General features: G+C 36.2%; 2 protein-coding genes across 2 annotated transcripts; both read right to left on the bottom strand.

The window, feature by feature from the left end:
- Positions 1-2,170: 2,170 nt before the first annotated feature.
- On the bottom strand, positions 2,171-3,827 carry Smp_204790 (unnamed protein product; the record flags this gene model as incomplete). The annotated part of the gene is made up of 2 exons (XM_018798931.1): positions 2,171-2,176; positions 3,669-3,827. 2 exons carry the CDS (start codon positions 3,825-3,827, stop codon positions 2,171-2,173), a joined length of 165 nt encoding a protein of 54 aa, XP_018646669.1.
- Positions 3,828-5,623: 1,796 nt separating this feature from the next.
- Smp_070600 (transaldolase) lies at positions 5,624-25,323 on the bottom strand. The gene is made up of 8 exons (XM_018798919.1): positions 25,297-25,323; positions 22,585-22,668; positions 22,397-22,520; positions 22,247-22,354; positions 22,002-22,194; positions 19,528-19,701; positions 7,942-8,080; positions 5,624-6,032 (listed from the first exon to the last, which is right to left on the bottom strand). The coding sequence occupies exons 2-8, from the start codon at positions 22,649-22,651 to the stop codon at positions 5,842-5,844; spliced, it is 996 nt and encodes a 331-aa protein (XP_018646668.1). The 5' UTR covers positions 22,652-22,668; positions 25,297-25,323; the 3' UTR covers positions 5,624-5,841.
- Between the last annotated feature and the right edge of the window lie 418 nt (positions 25,324-25,741).

Below are 25,741 nucleotides of genomic sequence, written 5' to 3'. Positions count from 1 at the left end.
TGTGGATGGTGTCTGGTTCTCCTAAAAGGTAATGTAAAATTACACTGGCCCACAACGGTATATTATATAACTACAATGTATAACTGTGTTCAACACTAGAATATGAAAGTATTTTAAGAGGCATCTGGATTACTTTATTTCTACGAACTTATTCTTTCTTCCTATATTATATCCTTATATGTACTACTACCATTGAAGTGACTACTGCCATATATTTAGTATTCATAATGTTATGCTAATAAGGTATGGCAACTTGAACCGATGAATATATGTGCGTGATCCTATGTTGTAGCTGACTGACTGATGTCCTTACATTGCATAACTCAAGTCAATAACGTACATTGTGTCGTCATATATTGTTCAGTGGACAAGAATCCATTCCAAAACACTTATAACATAGACTTATTAACCTTATCATAACTATGTCCTTTTTAAATTTCTACCTATAACAGTTATTCATATTCAGCTATTTTTAAAAAGAAATTCCCATGTTATCAATGTCAAAACGTTTTCCCTACGTAATTATCAATGATATGTATATATACCATTTGGTATCCTAATAAATTAACAATATCATAGTGAAAGGAGTTACACTAAACATACGAATTGTTAATATCACTGTATAGTTTCATATGTATAGTTTGAGAGTAAACTAACAAGTCTTTGTAAGCAAAGATGGATAGTGACTAGCAGTGGAATCCAGTTTGACGTGCGTTTCGTCCTATTTGGGACTCGTCAACTGGATGTACCTGCATCTCAGAGTTGATGTTCACTCTGATACTCGAACCCAATTCCGTTCGCTTCAAACGCTATCGCGTTATCCACTCGGCCACTGAGTCCTGATAACCATTTGCTTGTGCGATAGGGTGAAGTTTAAACTCATTTAGTATTGTTTGTCTGAACCTTCCAGTTTCGGTCCTAACACATCGATGGGAAGATTCAAACAAACAATACTAAATGAATTTAACCAGTCTCTGTTTAAAGTAGATTACATGTTTGTTGATAATCTTAAGAGAATGGAAGCTTTTTGAAATACGGATTCGTATCCACATCATACAGTTGTTCGGAATCACCGATGTTATCATTAAATTATTTTGATCCTACATAATCTCTTAAGTAATATTATCAATATAGAATGATTGACTGATTATTAGTTTAAAACAAGTGAATTCTCAAGGAATTGTTCCCTTGAGAATTTACTTTTTCACAAAACTTCGACGTTCTATTGTAGGACTCCTCAGCCGTGCGCATCCACGACCACACCTCGCGAGATTCGAATCCAGGAACTACCAGTCTAGCTTCAATTGACTCATGATATGCAAAATCAGGTACATTTGGGCACTAAAAATGTATATACCACATAAATTAGATAATAATTTGGAAGATGCAGTATAATAGTATAGATTCAAACAAACAATACTAAATGAATTCAAACTTCACCCCATCGCACAAGCAAGTGGCTAGGGTGGATAACGAGATGGCGTTTGAAGTGAAAGGTACTAGGTTCGAATGAACATCAACTGCGAGATCCAGGTACATCTAGGTGACAAGTCCCAAATAGGACGAAACGCGCGTCCTGGATTCCACTGCTAGTCACTATCTATCTTCGCTCACAATATTCATTGATTGACTAAATATTTTAGAAAACTTTTTTTTCATCAAATAATACTTTCCAATACTTGAGATCATGAATCAATTGAAGCTAGATCACCATCGAAAACCTGGAAGCCGTTTCATCCTATTGCGGGACTCCTCAGAGTTGCGCGAGATTCGAACCCAGGACCTATCAGTCTTGCGCACGGGCGTTTAACCTCTAGGACACTGAACTGGCCGGCATCCAACGGTGTTAATGTCTAACTTCAAGTGATCAAAAAAATATATCCTTGAATAACTGAATAACTGAATCATATGAATCGATGGTGCGACTATAATTTATAGACGAATCAATCAAAATTAAGATAGCAGATCTTGAATTTTAGCGCGAAATTCATCTACTCATTTGATTAAATACTATTTTGACATTATAGCTCATATCAGTTAGTGATGAAAATGTTAAATCTAATTCCTAAACCTAAAAATTAACTGTAAATTATAATTCTTTATACTAGTTTATAACTTTCATTTAGTTCTAGTTTGTAGGTGAACATTCTGAAGGTCAATTTAGCGTCACTCAAAGGTCATTCATAAATTATAGTCTCACTGTTTCAACTATTGATTTTTATTTTTAACCCATTTTTATCGGTCGTATGTTGTCAATTAAAGCACCATGTTTTGTTTACAGGTTACACGTAATATCGTTGATGTAGGTTGTAATATTGTATAAGTTGGTTAAAACGTAACTTTTATCCGATGATGGATCATTTTCATGGTAATTCTATGTAGATAATTAAATTGTTTTGAAGGTATTTTGCTCAATGAACTGGTTGGTTTAGTTGTGAAACTTCCATTGCCTTTCTAACAAGCACCAACACTATATATTCCACAAATTGGTTATGTAATGAACGTTAGCCTGATACTTAAGTGAATTAGTTTATGGGGAGGTTTATTACTTAATTACGCCCATCAGGATACTTTGACCAACTATGTCCTGAACTCCTTTCCAGTTTATCCTAAGTACTATTCAGCCTTCAGAGGCCATGTGTTCTTTGTCCTACCTTGAAGATATCAAGTTGGGATTTGTCTTGTGATGTAGTTTGATGACATCAACAATATGTCCTATCCACCTCAAGCGTCTTACCTTAATTTCCTCTCCAACTACAAGCTGGTTTGTTCTCTGCCACAGTAGTTTGCTACTGCTAGCGTCCGGCCAACTAATTTGCGGAATCTTATGTAGACAACTGTTTATAAGTATCTGCAGATTTTTGACAATTGACGTGGTAGTTCTCCAAGTTGAGTCTCCATACAGTGGAAATGTCTTAAAAATTCTAAGATGAGAATCCGTGGGACAAAGTAAGGTGTGATATTTGTGAAGCTGGTCTTTTCTAACGTTTTACCGCCGTCACACTTTCGTGCAGTCAGCAGTACGACTTTGCGAATGCATTTTGAGCTAGCGCTTTCGGTTTTATTTTTCTACAACCGACTTGTCTAGCATTTCAACGCTACAAGAAACGATTAGTTCATTCATTTTGGCCTAACTGGGTCATTACAATGTGCAACCCATACCACCAAACCAACGTAGCAGTTACAGTCAAGAAATGGTACTAGTCATCGTACATGATTTATCTTCTGAACTCAACATTCAAATCGTATCTCGATAAGCTATGGGCAATGAATGTAGCGAATCATATAAATCCTTCTATTCCATAGATTCACTTCAACTGCTTGCGACTTGTAAAGTTATAGATAAGTGAACCCATATTATTCTCCTACGTATGCTGTTCTTGTTTGATTCAAATTTATATATATATATCAATAAGCATAACTTCCTTTCTATCTCGAACTGAAATCTGTTAGTCATAAGCAAAATTAAATAAAAGACCAATCATATTGCACCGATGTAATGCTCATCATGAATCAGTTTGACCTGTCTTTTCGTGGAAATTTTAATGACCCGTAACTACTCAACTCTGCCTTATTCCCTTCCATTACTATTCATTAAACGTGTTTCAACCTTTTCCTGTAAATAGCCATATTTATTTTCTATCTCTTTACTGTATTATATTTTACAGACAGTTAAAACTAATAAGTCTCCAAAAGATCATACAAAATTGATTATGTCGACAACGTAATACTAATACACAACAACTCAGTATCAAACTATAAGGAAGGCTCGTTGGTAAACCCCAGGAAGCCTTCGAGAAGCTCAGAAATAGCAGAAGACATCCCATCCAATCACTCCTAAGGGAATATTCTAGAATGTCGATGTGTAGCTTCCCTATTGGATGGATAAGAATGACCCCCCTATGTGCCTATTGGTTAACCGAAATGATGATTTACATTAACCCAATAACTATAAATACATGAGATTTCTGTACTATATTTTGACACTGTTTTGGGGAATAAAGTTCCTACTTAGTAGTTCTTCTGTTTTTTCTCTTGCGACGTTGCGGGTTCTATCGTTCAAGTAGTCTAGTAGTACGCGGCATAGAAAGAACCGAGGCTCTAGATACAACACAAACTTTTTGTTAAACGTAGAAGAGCTTTCAAGAAATCCACTCAATGTTAAGTGTGGTTCACGGTAACAACACATTGAAAACGCAACTCTTTTTAAATAGATCAAACGTTTTAGTAATAAGGATAGATCGAGAAGTTACATAGCAAACCAGTATACATATGTTGTATGTTGTTCATTCACGTACAGACACAGAGATCAAAGTGTGTTCACGATTGATGTATTTATTTTATCTTCACGCTCATTTAAATTACATCAGTAATGTTTTCTCCAGTGTATTAGAATGTACAGACCTCAACAAAGTAGTCTGCGCCTACTAGTACCGATTATTCCTACAGCCAATAACACCGTGAACTGATGCCGCGATCTATTTGCCGCTCTTAGCTTTTTTCCAAACTACAACAGAAGATATTTCGCGTAGGAGCAGGCGGTGGATGGGGGGACGTCATACATGTCCTAGCCACTACAGACGACTCACTACCTTATCAACCATACAATTATCCGAAATGAAGAGAGAGCAAGGCTATAATATGTTGATGACTACAACTGCCAGCAGTAAAATAACACGAATATAAACCAAAGCTCTCAACCTGAGTAAACTATTTGACAAAACCTTAACTGGTTATAGAAAATAGCCTAAAAACATTTGTAAAATCCACTGGTTCCAAAAAATTCAACTATAACCCATCATCAAGATAAGCCTTTATAATCAGCATTTCGAATTCTTAAGCCCCGAGTATATCGTGAAATTCGGTAATTTCAAAGTATACATAAAGAAGAAACACCAAGGTATTTCACTTAGTATCGTTAACAGGTGCAACAGAGAATAAAGCTCCCACATTTTAAATCAATTCAGCAGTTTGAGCTCCGGATTATGGGTTATCAATAGTATGGTACAAGTTCAGCTTTACATTATAAGGAAGAGAACCCGTGTTTTCAATGTGCCACCAAATGCCCTGGTACGGTTGAGGGTGGGGAGAGTCACTCCTCCCTCTCGAAATGCTCTCATATGCCCACATGCATACAATCACTGCCAAGGAAGTCCTACTCACTGCCTTCTCGTAGCGGGAGTGTTGTTTACGAAATTGAGAGAACAAATAACGAATGACCGGTGCTTTGACCGGGCTGGTGGAAATTGAGGAGGTTCCAACGAAGGGGAGTTGGAAAAACCTGATTTCGAAACTATGATGTACATGGGCTCCAGAACCCTAAGGAATAAATAGTGTGTCAGCCAATCGTTGGTCACCGACTACTATGAGACTGCATCTTACGTTGATCCACTACCTTGTAGATCTGACCTTTAGGTCGAAGGCTCTGGGTGTGGCCCCTTAAGAGAACCACCTCGTTCGGTGTGGGCAACCAGGAAGTATCACAGTTCACTCATAAATCAAGTGACCTGTGTGACGCATATGTATTCGGTGCTCATTTGTGTCCGAATAAACAAATAAATCCCAAGATCTAATTCACAATGACCCTACATAAGACTTTGATCTTTAAAAAGAATGAGAACGTAATCATTAAGAAGTAATGAATTTTAATAAATTACTTTATGCTAATAAACGTAAAGCATGTTCATGAATGAACTGAATCACGGAGAAATGAAGAATTTTTGCAATTTAATGAAAGTCAAGACGATCGGATTGAAAATGACCACGTATACAAAACAACAGAATTCAATTTGATTCACACACACACACACAAACATGCAATCTATGAGATGATGATTTTTATCATGATTGTTGTTGTTGTTGTTGTATACGTGTTTTAATTAAATCTTCTAATAATAAAGCATCTTTAGCAAAACGTCGTATACCATCTGCTAATTTATCATTAGCCATTTCATCTTCATTCATTTGCCAACGAAATTCTTCTTCAGTTAAATATTCATCCGATTGATAAGAATGATCACAAGAGGTTTGAGCTGGGTGTTTTGTTTGTTATAATAAAAAAAAATCATCATTGATCAATAAACATTAATCCACTTAAATGAAGCATATTCAATTCAAGTGAATATAACAGGAATAATGCAGAAAAAATTTCATCAGTGTATTTTTGTTTGTTGTGCCCCCAAATGCCCTGGTACGGCCGAGGGTGGGGAGAGTCCGTTCTCCCTCTCCAAATACTATCACATGGCCACGCAAATATATAGCCTATGTCAGGGAAGTCCTACTCACTTCCTTCTCGCACCAGGGTGTTGTTTACGGAATCGAGAAGACGAAAACCGAATGTCCGGAGCTTTAACCAGGTTGGTGGGCACGGAAAGCACACCTAGGGGAGTTGGAAAACCCTGATTACAAACCAATGGTGCACATGGGCTCCAGGATCCTGAAGGAACAAATGGCGTATGGACATATCGTCGGTCACCGGATACCATTGGACTGCGTCTCTTTACGATGCTCCACTGCCTTGTGGATCAGATCTTTCGGTCAAAGGCTCTGGGTGTGGCTCCCTAAGAAAACCACTTGCTACGGTTTGGACACCCTGGTAATATCAAAGCCTTCACAGAAATCAAATGAGATTTGTGTAGCGCATATACATCTGGTGCCTTCCTGTACCAATATTTATGTTTAAATAATAATTATAATAGTAATAAAATTTCTAGATATATGGTAGTTTTCCGGTCGATATCAATTCTTACATATACATGTTGACATAAGTTCATACATTTCGCATCAGTATGAGATCAACCGACATGGGAAAAAAAGGTTTAGTCTAAAAAAAACTAAGCATAAACATCGATTGAAGTGTCTGTGTTACATGTGGTATATTCACATTTGTTCTCTAGTTCGTGTGAGATCTTTTTTTCGGTTAGAACACAATTTAAACTAACATTCATGGATAACACTAAGTATATGTACGTATGTATAAAACTCACACTTATCATTCACTGTATATATAGTCGAGTATTGATGACGTCTGTTTTAGATGGTGCATGAAACATTGTAGTATCTCTCTCAAAGATAACCCAGTTAGATGAGTGCGGTATTTCTATGACATGAGCGATAGAAGTGAAAAATCTAAACACAACTCAGTACTAACTAGTAGTATTTGAGTATATTATATATTAGGCGAATGCACAGTGCTTTAACTGAGTTTGTGCATATGGAGGATCCACGTAGGGGAGTTGGAAAACCCTTGAAGATACCACCAGTATTGTAGTTTGACAACTATTAACCAGTAACACCTTTTATAATTGAATCGTGCCCACCCAGTTAAAATCAAAAGTCAGGAGCGAAGAGGTTGGAAGATATATTTGATGCGTTATTAATATATGGAGAAGCGATTGATCTAATCTAGCTAGTGATCGTAGGAGATGTTTCCCAGGCTGTGCTGTAACGTGATCTGGTGCGGATGCATGACCGAAAGCCTTCAGCTAAACAAGTCCACTAAAACTAATGTGGTCAGCATTCAATGTCGAACACTTAAAAAGCTATTGATTTTGGGGTATTATATACAGCTACACCCTGGTTCCGAAACAATGGTGCACATGGGCTCCAGAATCCTAAGGAACAAATGGTGTATGGACCAATCGTTGGCCACCGACTACCATGTGACCACATCTCCTAAAGTTGCTCAACTGCCTTGTGGATCAGATTTTTAGGTTGAAGGCTCCGGGTTAATCTCTTTATGAAAACCACCTACTTTGCGGTTTGGGCACCCGAGCAGTATCACAACCCACACACAAATCAAGTAACTTGTGTAAAGCAGTTCAGCTTCAAACCACATTTTGTCCTAGTGAAACAATTAAAAATATTATATAATTATCAAAACAAGAGTGGAACAGAGTTTGGATTCATAACCAAATAAAAACAAATTAAAAATTTATTTACCTTTATCTATAGACAAGCATACGCTGGGCTCTTCTGACATTTTACTTAATTCTTCCAATAGACTAGGTGCTATTGTTAATAAATCACATCCAACTAAACCAAGAATTTGTTCAACATTTCTAAATGAAGCACCCATTATCTAAAATAAACATTAAAAACCAACAATAATATTTAAAAAAACGTCTTGTATAGATGGAAGTATTATCGCTAGGATGATCATTTAAGCGATGTCTGACCTTCAGTAAAAAAAATAATTCCTATGTTTCCTGATTGAATCCTATCAACCAATTTCCAGTTGTTAGGAAACGGGTATTAGGTAAGGATGCCAAATCGATTGATGAAGTAGGGTAACTTCATCAGTTGAGATGGCTTGGACATGTGTTACGTATGCCCAACTACCGACTGCCCCAACGTGCAATGTTTTATGGTGTAGGAGTAGGTTGGAAGCTAGGAGCGGCCAAACCAAAACGTGGCACAAATCCATGAAGTCACTGACAATTGGACTGAACCATGTTGGTAGGTGTACACTACCTGGTTGGGATTCGCGAGATGATAGCAATCGATGGTTAGAGACCTTGAATGACATGGCTCAAAATTGTTTGCAATGGCGAAGGTGCATCCAGTCTTTGTGTTCTACCAAATTCTAATCTTCTCTCTATCTTCCTTCTCTTTCCAAATTTATTTTGTTAGATTATACTCCTTCAATAACATCTTCAAGCCGTAATCTTTTACATAATACTTATGCTCTTACTACTTCTACCACTATGGGATTTGAATCGACAGATGAATCTCTGTGTTAATGTGGTATGGTAACTCGAACTGATGTACGTACGTACGTACGAAGTTCTACGTTGTGACTGACTGACTGACCAATTTACAGTGTATCAATTAATATCTAACTTCATTAACGCCTTAAACATAAATGAATATAAAACATCAAAACAAACCATTTTGTATGAAAAGGATTTTTGTACGAGTTTATATATGTCCATGATTTTCTATTGCTGTATGTCTCTTTTTGTTATGCACTTATACTATTGGTTATTCAACTTTAGAAAGATTTATTATAGAAAGGTATTATCAGTATGATTTTTTGTATGTACACTTAGTAGTGATAATGATAACTATGAGAATTGTCAAATGAATTGACGTAAAAGTCATTAGAAAGAAAAAAAACGACGACGACGACGACGACGACAACAACAACAACAACAATATGAAGTCAAAAGGAACAACTGTTCATATGAAGAAAAAATATTTCATATAGACTATAAGTCATTTATAAATCAACTAAGTAAGCAATGATCATTTTACATATCAATTAAAATGTTTATACACAATCATTCTTTTATAGATTACTACCATTGAAGTAACTTCTTCCATGAATTCGATGTGTTCATTTTGTTGTGCTTATCAGGTGTTGCAATTTGGATTGATGTATATATGTACCTGATCCTATGTTGTAGCTAACTGACTGACTGATTTGTTAATGCCAAAATGATCATTTTAACTTGGTAAATTCGACAAGAATAAAAGGTGAATTCTAAGGAATAACTATAATAATAATAATACACATTCAGTTACCATAGTGAATACATTTTTAGGTAATTTAAAATTACAGAAACTTTCTTACACTGATTGGTCATTAAATAGCTGTTAACTAATGTGTCGAACAATAGACAACAACCGTTGGATGCCGGCTTAGTGGTCTAACGGTTAAGTGCTCTGTCTCGAGACTGGTAAGTCCTGGGTTCGAACCTCGCTCGCAAGGCGGGATCGTGGATGCGCACTGCTGAGGAGTCCCATAATAGGACAAAACGGCCATCCAGTGCTTCCAGGTTTTCCATGGTGGTCTAGCTTCAATTGACTCATGATTTCAACTATTAAAAAGACAACTTATAACTAATATAGAGCACCCTATAAATATGCGTTAAAATAAGTTGTCATATGATGAAATTAACACAAGATGAGAATAAAGTAAAACAAACTAACAAAATTTTAATATTAATGATGAATAAAAAGATTGAACAATGAATATGCTATTTGAATAGAAGTGGTGAAAAATTAGGCGATGAAAAGGTAAATACATCTAATCTATAGTAACAGATTTCAGACTGTTTAACGTCACATAACGACTGCAGCTAAATAAACTGTATCCTCCAATATGATCGGTTCGAGAGTCAACAATCCTATAGACTAACACTGTATTTTTCGGTTTGGATTATCTATTCATACTCTTGAAAGCGGTCTGATAGTAGCCGGTGACCAATGATTGGTCTATACACCGTTTGTTCCTTAGGATTCTGGAGCCCATGTTTACCATTGTTTCGGAGTCAGGGTTTTCCAACTCCCCTTGGTTCTATCCTCTTCCATATCCACAAACCCAGATAAATGGTAGCTAGCAGTGGAATTCACGACGCGTGTTTCTTACTTTTTGGGATCAGTCAGCTTGATGTGCCTGCATCCTAGAGTCGATATTCACTCCTGGAAATTCAACTCATTGCAAAAACCAGTGTTCATTTGGACTCAGTAGCTACGTGGGTAAAGCGATGGTATTTGGAGTTAAATGTACTAGCTTTAAGTCCTGGAGTAAACATCAACTCTGAAATGCAACCACATTGAGCCTAAAAGTTTAAAATAATAAGACAAAACGCACGTTCTAGATTTCACTGCTAGCCACCATCTATATGTACTTAAAATGCTTGTGGCTTACTGACAATATCGAAGAAATCAGCACAGGATGAACATATATCAAAAGAGACTGATCAATTGCAATTCTTAACATCAATTGGGAAGATTCAAACAACCACTCAATTAAAGGTATTCATTTACTTTAGTCTCAATAACATACAAATACATACACAGACACATACATTTTTTACACAATAAAGAAACGTTTCTACAACAAATTGTCTCTTGACCTGACTATACATAAAATGAACAAACTTTTAGTGAGATCTTATTGTATGTATACCTTATACATATTCATTGGTAATAGTGATTTCGATTAAAATAGGCCTGAAATAGTTTAGACCTAATTATCGAACAAAGCGTTGAAATTGATTGAATTTCAGTCGCAATTTCTACATTTAATATTGTGTAGTTTTAAACTATTCTATAAGGATGAGAGGAAAAACAATTAGAAGTCTTATCGTTGAATATTTGACCGATTCCAATCACTCCATTACCAGCATTCGAAATAGTTGCCCCCAAATGCCTTGGTACGGCCGAGAGCGAGGAGAGTCCGTTCTCCCTCTCCAAATACTATCACATGGCCACGCAAATATATAGCCTATGTCAGGGAAGTCCTACTCACTTCCTTCTCGCACCAGGGTGTTGTTTACGGAATCGAGAAGACGAAAACCGAATGTCCGGAGCTTTAACCAGGTTGGTGGGCACGGAAAGCACACCTAGGGGAGTTGGAAAACCCTGATTACAAACCAATGGTGCACATGGGCTCCAGTATCCTGAAAGAACGAATGGCGTATGAACCAATTGTTGGTCACCGGATACCATGGGACTGCATCTCCTTACGATGCTCCACTGCCTTGTGGACTAGACCTTTCGGTCAAAGGCTCCGGGTGTCGCCCCCCAAAGAAAACCACCTGCTTCAGTCTGGGCACCTGGGCAGTATCACAGCCCTCACACAAATCGAATGAGATTTGTGAGGCGCATATTTATCTGGTGCTTCCTTGTATCAATATTTATGTGTTTAAATAAATAAATAAGAATAAACTCCATTACCATTGAAGTAACCGTTTCTATGAATTTGGTGTTCATCTTGTGTTAATAAGATATGGCAACTTTGGCTGATGTATATATGTGCCTATTCCTATGTTGTAGCTAACTGATTTCACTGATTCATTGGTTGATTTGAAAAGTTGTTTACACAGCTTGTCTAAATCCACCTAGGAATTTTCGTATTCAACTCTTTAAAACGATGGAAGCTTTTGTCATTCATGAGATGAAGCCCGAACTGTGTGCACAAAAAAAATACGTCTTATCCTTATCTTTACAATCACTTTAAACTATTATTTTATTTCGTATTTGGATATATTCTCCCCTCTCTTTAATTATTGCTCATACTCCTATGATTTTATTCCATGAATTCAATATATTTAACCCCTTTATAATACCAATTATTATTGTAACCAAACATTTTTTAATTATCTTACTCCATTCATGTTATAATCCGTTGCTAACTTGCTAATTTTTACAAGGTCTTTTCTACTATTACTATTGTTATTACGTAATCCATTATCATAACCTTTTTAATTGCATCACCACGTTTATTCATTTGTCATATTGTCCGCACGCAATGAATATCCAAGAGATTATATACAAATACCCCTGGTATGGCCGAGAGTGGGGAGAGTCCGCTCTCCCTCTCCAAATGCTCTCATATGGCGACACAAATACAGCCTCTGTCAGGGATGTCCTACCCACTGCCTTCTCACCAATGGGGTGTTGTATACGGAATTGAGAAGACGAAAGCGAATGTCCGACGCTTTAACCGGGTTGGTGGACACGGAAACTCCATCTAGGGGAGTTGGAAAACCCTCATACCGAAACAATGGTGCACATGGGCTCCAGTATACTGAAGGAAGAAATGGTGTATGAACCAATCGCTGGTCACCGGCTAGCATGAGAATGCATCTCCTTACGATGCCCCACTGCCTTGTGGATCAGATCTTTCGGTCAAACGCTCCTGGTGTGGCCCCCTAAGAAAACCAACTGCTTCAGTCTGGGCACCTGGGCAGTATCACAGCCCTCACACAAATCAAATGAGATTTGTGAGGCGCATATATATCTGGTGCTTCCTTATACCAATATTTATGTGTTTAAATAAATACATAAACATATAAATATATATTGCTTGTACAGTCTTAAATTAGGATTTTTTGGAAATAGGACTCTTCGTTGATGAACTTTATGTTTTCAATGATGAAATGAAAATTATACATCTATAAAAGTATGTCAGTTAAGATGTAAAACTTTTTTTCAAAAAATTAAACAAATAGAATAGGGGAATATTTAAATAAAGGCTAAGGGTTCACGCATGAGACCGAAGGTCCTGAGTTCTAACCCCGTGACCGAGATCGTGGATGCGCACTGTTAAGGAGTCCCATAATACGACGAAACGGTCGTCCAGTGCTTCCAGATTTTCCACTGTGGTTTATCTCCAATGAGTTCATGATCACAATCAAAAACATAATAAACTCTACAACCCCATACTGATAATTGATTATAATCTTCTGAAAGAATGTTCATTTTATTATGCGGTACTTTGTAGTGATCATACACTCAGGTAAGGAAGAACAGTCTTAATTAGTTAGTAAAAAATTAGTGTCTTGGTAAAATATGAAAACCATACATTCAATACTTCATTTGCACATTACTCATCAGTTGTCTCCAATCAACTTCATTGTTCCATAATTTCTATTGTTATTACAATTACTCTTTGTTTGTATTTCTGTTCTAATCAACCTTTTGCTGCCAGGCATACCATATCTAATTGGTGTTGCATAATACTTATTCCATTTAATGGTGTAGAATGTTACATGTTTATCATACGATCTAAATGTTCTAATGATTGATCTTGTTGTCAAAGTTGTAGGTGCTCAAAAGAGATAAAGATTATTGAATCAATAACACATAGGTTATATCCAAGTACATATGTATCATTTTCAATGGTTACACTTTAATTACGTCGTAAATTACAAAGACAATGTAAATGATATAATCTTTAGTTATACAGACTTTTGATTAACCAACTAGCATTATTGTAAATTTTGTTACATCTTGATTTAAATGACTAGTGTATTTCAGTTTATACTTGAGTTATAATACTCGTGAATTAATGAACAAATGAGCTGCTCTAATAAAAACAGTTCTCAGTATGGGGATTTCTGGTGATTGTAGTATTTTCAAAGTTAGACCATCACTGAAAACCTGAAAGCTTAGATTAAATCGCGAACTGAACTGTTAAAAAATAATAAAATCTATACAAGTCCCCATACTGATAAGAACTATGCGTTCACTGGTGACTAGATTAAAGATGGATTTCCTGGGGTTCTGGTGAGATGTCGTGACAAGAGGAGCCCAATCCGTGTCATGTGTGAGACAGTTATCCACCCCAGACAATGGACGAAGAGTGATAGGGTGGAGAGATTGAAGTTAGATATCAACACCGTTGGATACCGACTCTGTAATCTAGAGGTTAGGCATTCACGTGCGACCGGAGGTTCTGGGTTCAAGTCCCATGTGAGAGGTCGTGGATCAGAACTTCTGAAAATTCCCCATTCTAGAACGACACGGCCGTCCAATGCTTCCAGGTTTTCAATGGTGGTCTAACTTAGAATTCAACTGTTAAAAAATGACTCTATTGGGCACTCGATAACACCCTCTATTTACAACAAAACAGTTGCACGATGAGTTGTAAGATAAACGTGATGTTCAAGTAAAACAACTTCAGTCAGTCAGCTGCAACGTACGACTAGGCACACATATACATCGGTCAAAGTTGTCATACCTCGTTAGCACAACAAGATGAACACCGGATTCATAGAAGTAGTTAATTTAATGGTGGTAATATATAAAAGAAAGGTTGTATATAAGGATATGGGACGAATTTAGCATTTATTTACAACGATTGCGTAATCTCTTGATTGCTCTAGAAAGTTCTTAATTAGTTTCTTTTCTAATGCACTAATTATAATGGATGTGATTATCTTTTGTCTTACCACATTCCAATTACAAAGTAATACTGATTGAAATGGTACTCAGAATATTTGTTTTTGATTGTCAAGTTAATTTTTCACTACTCATTAATGATTATCGTTTAACATTGAAGTTATTTTGTTCTAATTTAGGACTTTTCAAAGGCGTACACTTATAATCTAATCGAGGATTACAACCGCGGCGATTAGATTCCGTAGAGGTAACCACAATCACACTGAACTAATAGGCTAAAATCTAATGAACCATATTTTTACATTTCAGTTAATTCTTGATATGACACAATTACAAATGTTAACAATACGTGTCTTAATCTTAATATAGTTCAATTCCACCGAATAAGCATTCTCATTGGAAAAAAGCAGCTATTAAATGCTCCTTCTATCTGTCTGATTGTAAAAAGCAATCCAGTTGACGTTAGTCAAAAACGCTACACACACAATTAATTATAATAAAATGTGATAGTTAACATGGTTGGGGAAAAGTGTTACGATTTCTGTTATCGGTATCATTCATAGCAATTTATTTGAAAACAGACAATACCGAAAATGAAGATGCGCATTCAGCAGTTTCCCAAATAGAGCATGATTACGCCAACTCTAAATAGCGGACAAAATTGTTGCCAATCCGAAGAAACCTTACATATGCGTACAAAGGAAGGTTTTGAAAGTGACCGACTTGGTCTCGTGTGCTGTTACGGGTATGAGGGCTAATATCACTTCCCGGCTGCCCACACCGTGGAAGGGTATTTCTTGAGGGATCTGAAAACGAAGTTGGATCAGTGTTGGTCTTAACGACCTGGGAACGTGACCGCAGTGCCTAAGGGACAACTGCTTGAGACCAGTCATGCACGGCCTTTTTGTAGGGGATTTTTGAAGTGTTAGCTCCGTTCTTCAAAGGACCTTACCGCCGGAGACGGAAATCCGTGGGATAAGGCGAGGTGTGCATTTTTAGGGTCGACCTTTTCCAACCCCACCCCTCCTTATGGGAAGGCAGCATCGCTGTTATGCTGGTTGTCTGAAGGAAACACCTTACTGCCGTCACACCTCTGTACAGTCAGCAGTACGACTTCGCCTTCGGACCTTGGGATTGCTGCTTTTAGTCTCACCGCTCTTCAACCGACCTGTCTGGCATGGTAGGACCTCGAGGAACGATTGTTCCAGCCAGCATAGCTCGATTGGTTCATCACGATAGGCAAGCCCGACCACCGCGTCAAGGTAGCAGCAACGGTCGGGTAAGTTGGAAGAAAGCTAAGGGCGGCCAGACCAAAACATGGCACAAATCCATGAAGTCACTGATAATTGGACTGAACCATGTTGGTAGGTGTAGACTACCTGGTTGGGATTCGCGAGATGATAGCATGCGATAGTTAGAGACCTTGAATGACATGGCTCAAAATCGTTTGCAATGGCGAAGGTGCATCCACTCTTTGTGTTCTACCAAATTCTAATCTTCTGAATTCTTCATGTCCCTACCCTTTTTCTCTTTCCAAACTTATTTCACTGTATTATATTCCTTGGATAACATCTTCAAACCCTAATCATTCACATAATGCTTATACTCTTAATACTTCTACCACTATGGGATTTGAATCGACAACTGCATCTCTGTGCTAATGTGGTATGGCAACTCGAACTGATGTACGTAGGTACGAAGTTATACGTTGTGACTGACTGTGTACAAAGGAGGTACATGCAATCTTATTTATTTGCCATATTACACAATAAGGATGATCGGTTCTTAGTCTTATCTTAAGTGATATGATATTTCTTACCTCTTCTTGTACGAACCTATACGAACTTTACTATTGACTTTATTTTGTTAGTATTTAGGATTTAATCAACATGAAATTTATTATTTTCGAAGGATAACTCTAGTTAATTTGATTTACATGTTTATATACATACTTTCTTGCCAAATGTAATACAGTAGTTTGCAAACTGCGTTCATTGGAGATTGACTTTAATTGAAAACCAAGGAGCACTGGACAACTATACCACCCTAGTTACCGTAAGCCGACTCAGTTGTTTCAATCGTTAAATATTAGCTGAAAGATTCAGACTACCTGGTTGGGGTCCGCGTGACTATCGTAACCAATGGTTGGAGACTCTAGGTGACATGGCTCAGAATCGATCACAATGGCTTAAGTGTACACACTCTTTCTCTTCCCTTAAACCTTAAGATTAAAATAGCTTCATAACTTTCTTCCTTCCTATACTATATCCTTATATACAACCTTTCTTTTATATACTACCACCACTAAATTAACTCCTTCTATGAACCCGGTGTTAATCTTCTTGTGCTAACGAGGTATGGCAACTTGCACCAATACATAAATGTGCCCGGTACTACGTTGTAGCTGACTGACTGACTGGAGCTGAAAGAATCAAAGGTTATAGGTTTAGTCCATGATAAGGTCTTAAAAGAGCATCGTTGAACAGACTTATATTAGGAAGAAACAACTATCTAGTACTCCCTGATTTTTGACTGAGCTTTAATAGAAACCAATCTGTAATAAATACAACTTACAAATTAAACTAATCTCTATGAGACCCTTCCAAAAAATACAATACAATATAACTGTGATATGTTGACCGAAGCACAATATAGTATTGATTAAATTATGGTACCAAAATATTGAATATAAACGAAAGTAAAGGATAACTAGCACATATTATTGATAATTAATCGATTTCTAATAATAAAATTACCATCATTATTACTAGATATCTAGCAAACTTAATAAGTTAACATGAACTAATCCAAACAAATAGTAGATGTATAATAGATTGATTGAATTTATGGATTACATAACCATGACCTAACTAGATATTGTTCCATTTACTATATTTTCTTTAAATAAACCAAATAACTCTGTATGTCAGCTAAGAGGTCACTAGTTAGTTAAAGTTATTCTATGATGGAAAATTACACCATTCAATAATCTTCAAAGCTTATCGTAATTCACTAGTAGTGACTCTCCCCCAAATGCCCTGATACGGTCGAGTGTGGAGAAAGTTCGCTCGCCCCCTTGAAATGCTCTCACATGACCACGTGTATATAGTTACTGTCAGGGAAGTCCTACTCACTGTCTTCTCGCGGAAGAAGTGTTATTTACGACATTGAGAGGACGAAAAGCGATTGTGCGAAAGTTAAGTTAGGCACTTAGCTTCCACTCAACAGATCGCGGATTAAAAGTATGCAACACTTATTTCGGTCTGGCTATTCCTCCCAAAAAGCAATGTCGATGTATAGTCGACTGCATCAAATTAGTACTTAGTAAGTGAGCTGAATCTTACAGGGTATGTTTAGTTGGCGCAAAAGTAAATAAAATGGGACATGTGTCGTTTGTTCTGCCTTGAGCCATTCTAAGGTTACTGATGATCCCAAGCCCAAGGTAAGAGAGGAGGGTCAGGCAAGCGGTTAGCGACCGCATCCCGTAAAAAAGAACCATGCTATAAAACTACAGCCAGAGATCATTCAAACAATTTAATCTCTGCCCTAGGAGTTGAAGTGTCTTCATATCAAAGAGTGATGATGCCTCATGGTGAAAGCTACAATTCTTCAGAAGTCATAAGGTCGATGCCACTTCCGAAAACCAGACTAGCATTTAACGGTCTGTTCATTCATATCGAATATTCATAAGTTTGTGTATACCTAAAAAGTAGCATCGTGTTGGTTACATAGTTATCACATATAGAGGAAGTACTGATGTGATTTTCGATCATCCATCCGAATAATTAGACCAAGTAGTAGATCTTATCAACAGATTTCTGATAAAGAGGAATTTCTTCATCGTAAGTTCAACGGTCGTTCTAGTCAAACACTGTATTATTCTGTTTTAATCTACATTTTTCAAGGTTTCCTATTTTTTATGTTATTTTTGATGTGAAGCTGAACATCCACTGGGTTTCAGTTTGAGATCCAACGAAATTCAAGATTTTCATATTTTACCATGAACTATTTATTTGAACACATAAATATTGGTACAAAGGAGAACCAGATATATATGCGCCACACAAAAAAATTGTCATTTCATTTAATTGTGTGGGGGCTACGATATTGCCCGGGTACCCAGACTAAAGCAGGTGATTTTCTTAGGGGGTCACACTTCAAGCCTTTGGCCTAAAGATCTGATCCACAAGGAAGTGGAGCATCATGAGAAGATGCAGTCCCATGGTAGCCGGTGATCAACGATTGGTTCATACGCCATTTGTTTCTTCGGGATCCTAGAGCACCATTGGTTTGGAATCAGGGTTTTCCAACTCCCCTAGATGGACTTTCTGTGCCCACCAACTCGGTTAAAGTGCCGGACATTCGCTTTTCGTTCTCTCAATTTGGTAAACAACAGTAGTGCCATGAGAAGGCAGTGAGTAGGACTTCCCTGTCAGAGGCTGTGTGAGAGCATTTCGAGAGGGTGAGCCATCCCCACTCTCGGCTCTGAGAGGGCATTCAAGGGCTTACCATGAACTCAATAGCTTTGGATTAATTCTCATACTAAGTCAATATTATCTAGTAAGCTTTTAAATTGAATATAGAGATAATTCGTTTCCCACTTGAATTAATCCATGAACTTAATAGCTTTGGGTTAATCTAAGTGGGAAACGAGTTATCTCTATATTCAATTTAAAAGCTTACTAGATAGTATTAACTTATTATGAGAATTACCTTTAGCTTCAACAAAATGCTTTATACAACAATTTTACCCAATTCTTGATTACTAAGTTATGGATTCGGACCCCCACTTTGTCTACATCATTTTAAAGAATCAGGTAGCTTCACTAGCTCAAACATCTTAGTCTGCATATATATTTATAACTATTTTGAAATAAAAACTCACTGACTCACCTGTGTTTTATAACCATGGACTTTATAGTAATTATAGATACGAGTAACCAATTTAACACCAGGATCATCATGTCTAGTATATTCTTTCTTACCATGTTTAGCTATATACCAATCCAGTACACGTCCAACAAATGGTGAAATTAATGTAACATTAGCTTGAGCACAAGCGATAGCCTATGAAATTAATTTTTAAAAAAGAACTATTCCAATATAATTATCAAAATATATGGGTGAAATAAATAAAAACTTACAAACAAAACGAACATTCTCCAAAAAAACCCAACTATTCTTTTGTGGCCAGCTAATCTGACTCCGATTTGGATGAATGCACGAATATGCTATGAATACAAATCTTCCATTTAACTCTGTATATTACCCCCAGACGAACCCCGTATGTGACGGCGGTAATAAGAAGTCAAATATTGGTTGTGTTAGAGAAATTTATTTCAAGCATACGTTTATCCAGACAAACATTTGTAATAGGATGTGCAAAAGCGAAGGTGAGCGGAGAAGGCGAGTGAGCGTAACTCAATATTTATAGTCAGAAAAAAATAAGCTATAGACATGTCATGAGTAGGATAAGCAATGCGCACACATAACCATACGGTTTGGTTGTGGAGCTTTCGTCGTTCTTCTGAACAACATCATCAGCACAAACTTCACAAACTTCTAACATCTAGCTCAGAGAATAAAACCTCATCAAAATTATCCACCTGAGCTACAAATCTTCACCATCTTAACACACGTAGCCTCATATACCAGCAGTCAAGGTTAATAAGCGAATAATTGACAGGGTCAAAATGTGATTTGAGATAAATGAATAAATCGATCTGTCCAGAAGCTAGAATAACCCATGTCGGTTTGACATAGTACTACACGTTACAATGTGATATTTAATTATGTACATATACATCTCGATACAAGTATACATACATATATGTGTAGACGATGTTTCGATCTCACTTTTAGAAAATTTGAATATATAGCTTTTGTACTAGTCAAAGCTATTTTTGAATGGATGTAATTTTTTACATTCTCCTTTTAAGAGCCAAGGCAGATAGTGTTTTGAGGTGCGTTTGGAGAGTGATCGTTTTGTGCAACACAATAGATGAAGAACTATTTCATCTTCGACAGTCCCTAATCAGAAATGGTTATCCACCTAGGTCCCTCGATAGCAACTTAACACCTAGACTTCGTCATGAAATAGCTTCGACAGTACAGAAGAAAACTTTGTTCATGAATATGGAATTTAAAGGAGACACTGCTGCTGAAATCCTAAATAAACGGATTCTAAAATCGTTCAATAAAACATTCTACACAGCTAAGCTTCGAATTGTTTTCTCTAGATGGCCTACCATTCTGGGATGTGTTAAGCATAAACTTCTGCTATGGGCCACATCGATGTGTATCTATAAATTTACTTGCTCATGTGGGGCACGTTACAAAAGCCGCACAAAGTGATCACTGTCCAAACGCATCTCAGAACACTATCCGCCTTGGCTCTTAAAAGAAGAATGTAAAAAAATTACTAGTTCGATACAGGAGCATTTAATCAACTGTGGACATATCGCTTCAAAGGACTCTTCCTTTAAAGCAATCTACAGAGTCAAAGGAACCGGATCGAAAGTGAGTCTAATCAATATTTTATGCACTGCTGAGTTATTGGCAATTCACGAACTCCAGTCTGAACTTTGCGTGCAGAAACAATTTGTCCAACCAATCATCCTTTCTTGGCCCTAATTTTCTTAATGGGTATGTTTCTGGTTGTTGTTTTTTCTGCACTTTGATTATTATGGAATTTTTTTAAATCACTGTTTTACATTCTTAACTCTAGACAGTTATTATCATTCCCTTATACAAGTTTTCTTGATTATAATTCAGTCTATTATTATGATCTTTGTTTTTGTCGCTTTTCATATCTGTCAATAAGACTACTATCTGACCCATATATTATTTCCTTCCTTACCCCTTCATTAGTACGTAACCTCATTTGTTATTTATTCTCGAATCAATTCATAATGCAATCTTTCCTAGCCTTCTATAAACATATAGTTTCCATATAACTATATATATATGAATGTACAGCTTAAGTAAATGATTTCGTCGAAAAGAAAATTTTTCTTCGCTGGATTTTGATACATTTCAGTAGAGAACATTTTTTCAGAACCATCATTAATTATACTTATGAATATTTATAAATCGATCGTGATAGATGTGTGAAAAGAACCACGAGAAGGGTCTCTTTATACAGATTTCTATGCATGTTTTTACTAAACTATATATTTGAAAAGTTACTGGTTATTATTCAAAAAGAGAACTGAATGGAAGATATTCGTAAGCAGCGAAAATGAAAAAAGTCATGTACTCATCGGTGAAACGTGAAAAGTATCAATTAATAAGAAAATTTGTAAGATATTTTACAAAAAATGCTACAAAATAGACATAACTTTGAAATCATACCTTCTTTTAATTACCTGATAAAATGAAAACATTAATGTTAAATTACAATGGATACCATATTGAGATTCTAATATTTTTGCGGCTTTTATACCTTCCCATGTAGAACTTAATTTAATAAGTACACGTTCCTTAGAGAATCCTAATTCTTCATACATTGAAATCAGACGACAAGCTACTTCTACTTGCTTTTGTACATTGAATGAATAACTGCAAGATGTAAGATAAGAATAGATAAAACATTTTTTTAATTTTCTTTTACCGAGCATCCACTTCAGTAGATACACGTCCTGGTACAATTTTCAAAATTTCGCAACCGAATAATACAAATATTCTTTCTAACGCTAATTCAATTTGTTCATTTAATGTTCTAAAAAAATTCATTGACATTGACAACAGAAAACAAACACACTGTTTTTGTTTATTGGCATATTGAATTGCTGAATCTAACAGTTGTGAATATTGTGGTAATTTGCATGCAGATAAAATTAGGGATGGATTTGTTGTTGAATCAACTGGTAAATACTTTCTGATAGCTGTAAATAACAATAATAAAGTGGAAATGAGAGTTTTTGTTAAATCACAAGATTGATAACATACAATTAAAGTCTCCAGTGTCCGCTACGATAATAGTATGTTTTTTCAAATGATCCAATGTTGATGACATGGCGGTTTAAGAAGTAACTGAAAGATTTGAAAAAAAAGAAGACAGAGTGATAAGCTGTTAGAAACGAAAACAAAAATTTAAAAAAAAACATTTTAAGCGATACTTGTGGTCAGGTTATTAAAACTGTATTACATCATCGAAAACGATACAACGGCAATAACCTCATGAAATACAAAATGTTACGCATTTTTAGGCACACTCTAGCTTAATGGGTAATGCTTGCGGGTGTGAAAGTAGGTCGGGAGCAAGCAAGGAGCGACTGAACCAAAACATGGCATTGGTTCACGAAGTCAGTGACTATTGGTCTGAGCCATGGTGGTAGATGTGGATTATGTGATTGTGGTCGGCATCGTAACCACGATTATTGGTTGGAGAAGCTGAGTGACTTGAGTTAGGATCAGCCACAATGTACTCACATCTCAATCTTGAATCTTAATATTCCTCGATACGCTGCTTTCCACTATCTTTTCGAAGCGCTTCATCAATATTTAATCTTTTCCGTTATCATTGGAGCTACATTATTTCGATCTGTTTTGCAATCCATCTTGTTATTTTGAACTCGTTGTACTAATGTGGTATGATGACTTGAGGTAATACATATCTGTCCCAAGCTCTATGTTAATAACGACTGAAGAGACAATTAGGATAAGCCAAAGTTCACTATTAATACAAAAAAAAATGTTGTCCTAAGCAAGATTACAATTTACGGACGAACCAGTGAGATCTAAGTTCGTAGTGAATGGTTGGATCTTCTTAAGATCATTTCAACATGGTTAACAGATCGTCCACAAACTATAGTCTCGCCACCTTTTGTGTTTACAACCTACAAAAATGACTATTTTATTTATTATTTATTTAAACACATAAATATTGATACAAAGAAGCACCAGATAAATATGCGCCATACAAATCTCATTCGATTTGCTTGAGGGCTGTGATACTGCCCAGGTGCCCAGACTGAAGCAGGTGCAATGACTACTCGCACAACTTTACTAAAAGATGTCTAGAAAAGTGACATACTCTTACGAAATCATCTTTGGAAATCAAATGACAAACCAATGTATTGTACATGATAAATACTTATGCATTTATATGATCACTACATCTCGTCTTATGAAGACAAATACAGCAGCAAAAGAAACGCAAAACAAGCTACATCAATTGCAAGATGAGCTACACTAGACAAAATTAACTTCCACTTTCCTCATACATAAACGAACACATTAACAGTGAAAGGAGTTACGTGATCCCTTACAGCAATACATTCAAACGAATACAGATACGAATTCAATTTTGAAAATATAAAGACTTTAGACAGATGATTCATAATGAAAAAAAATTCCGAAAAACACGGGACTTATGTCAATCTGCAATCAGTATCGATTTAAATATGGCGCATATGTATCTGGTGCCCTTTTGTGCCAATATATATGTGTTTAAATAAATAAATAAATAATATCAATCCAAGATGGGTAAGTCAACTGATTTCTTAATCAGTTTAATCAAACGAACCAGTTAGAGAACATAATGAATAACAAAGCCTATGAAAACTAGTCATAAAGGTTAGAAGTGCTAGTAGGATCTAAAATGATAACGAGAGTCAACTAATTAAACCATCTAGCTCAAAGAAAGCAATACTACCAGAAACTAGTAAATATGATCGTCGTGGTATTTGAACTGAGCTCATACGTCTTTTTAGAGAAGCTAAGGAATAAACCCCAGAATATACAAGGTGTAAGTGGCTTGTAGTAGAAAAATTTGAACGAGACAACATACTTAATGGGGGACAGAATTCAAGGATATTATGAGCGACATGATAGGGAGAAATATGAGCCTGAGTAATATATTTACTCAAATTACTTTATCTGAAGTACTCACAACCTAAATATCATTAGGATTTTATACAGACACTAATAATACATATTTGAACATTAGATGATGAAGAGAAAAAAGGAGAACTAAAAAAAGTAACACTGATTATGTTTTTCATATACGTTGGCAACGTGTTTAAATGTCAAACCGCTGGAAACTATTTAATCACGGGGTGAAAATGGTCAGCAATTGTACACATATTCCTGTTTTATTACAACCCACATGCTTAGCGTAGGTAAAGACCAAATCATTGTAAAAAGACAGTTGTAGTCAATACATTTTCAACCAGTCTGTTTACGAACAAACAAACAACAGGAAATCTTATTCATATAATGATGGACAAGTTCGCCAATCTACAGCTGCTAATCTTACATTATAGAGCACTCGCTGTGTGACACACTGAGTGGATGAAAATTTAAGCGATCACTTCGAAAAAGATGACAGGCAAATCCGTTGAAAAGTACACTGATTAACGCTACTCGTCTGTTAAATCTGGTTTATAGCCAACTTATTTTGACGTACTGCAGAATAGAAAGCTTATTTTTGAGCCAAAACAATGGTACAAAACCGTCATAACGTGACTTTTTAGAATAATGACAGTCGATTTCTATCTCAGTTTGCAACATCTTACCAATTTTCTATTTAAGCAACCACATAAAAATATGTGTTATAACATATCCTCAACATAAACGTTTGCAGGTTAAGACTTTATATACTATCTGACAGTATGTCATATCAATATGACAATCACAATGGGCGGAAAAACGGCGTACCTCGTGAAGTGTTTCCGACTGATCGACCTTGAAAAAATCGAAATAAGGACTTGTGTCCAATAGAAAATGAAACGAAGTATTTAAAGCAATTAAAAATCCAATACCTTCACACTCTTATCATAGCGCAACCCATTTGTTCTAGGTTTCTCATTGTTAGGCAGGATAGTCGAACTGAAACACTGAATTATTACCAGTGAATGCGAGTGTTATTTGAAAGTTTCCGTATTTAATAACAAAACTAATTGTCTATTCCACAAAATTAGGTTTGTTAAAACTGGCAGATAACACCTAAAACAGAAGTTCTCCTATTATATGCAACAAGATGATGACAAAAGAACTAAAATTTCAGAAGGAGGACAAATGACCGGCCAGTTTCGATAAGAACACGATTGGAATAACGGAAACAATTATTATTATTGTAACCAATTGTACCGGAGATTGTTTT

Source organism: Schistosoma mansoni (assembly GCF_000237925.1).
Source record: "Schistosoma mansoni, WGS project CABG00000000 data, supercontig 0150, strain Puerto Rico, whole genome shotgun sequence".
NCBI lineage: Eukaryota > Metazoa > Platyhelminthes > Trematoda > Strigeidida > Schistosomatidae > Schistosoma > Schistosoma mansoni.
Note: the sequence above shows the minus strand (reverse complement) of the source record. Positions and strands in the feature narration are given on the sequence as shown.

Excerpts from the sequence above, each read along its gene's own strand:
- Smp_070600 (XM_018798919.1), bottom strand. The coding sequence starts at position 22,651 with ATGTCATCAACATTGGATCATTTGAAAAAACATACTATTATCGTAGCG. Across the intron at positions 22,355-22,396 it reads TATGCCAATAAACAAAAACA|AACATTAAATGAACAAATTG; the intron begins GTGTGTTTGTTT and ends GAATTTTTTTAG. Across the intron at positions 8,081-19,527 it reads TCCATGGTTATAAAACACAG|ATAATGGGTGCTTCATTTAG; the intron begins GTGAGTCAGTGA and ends TGTTTATTTTAG.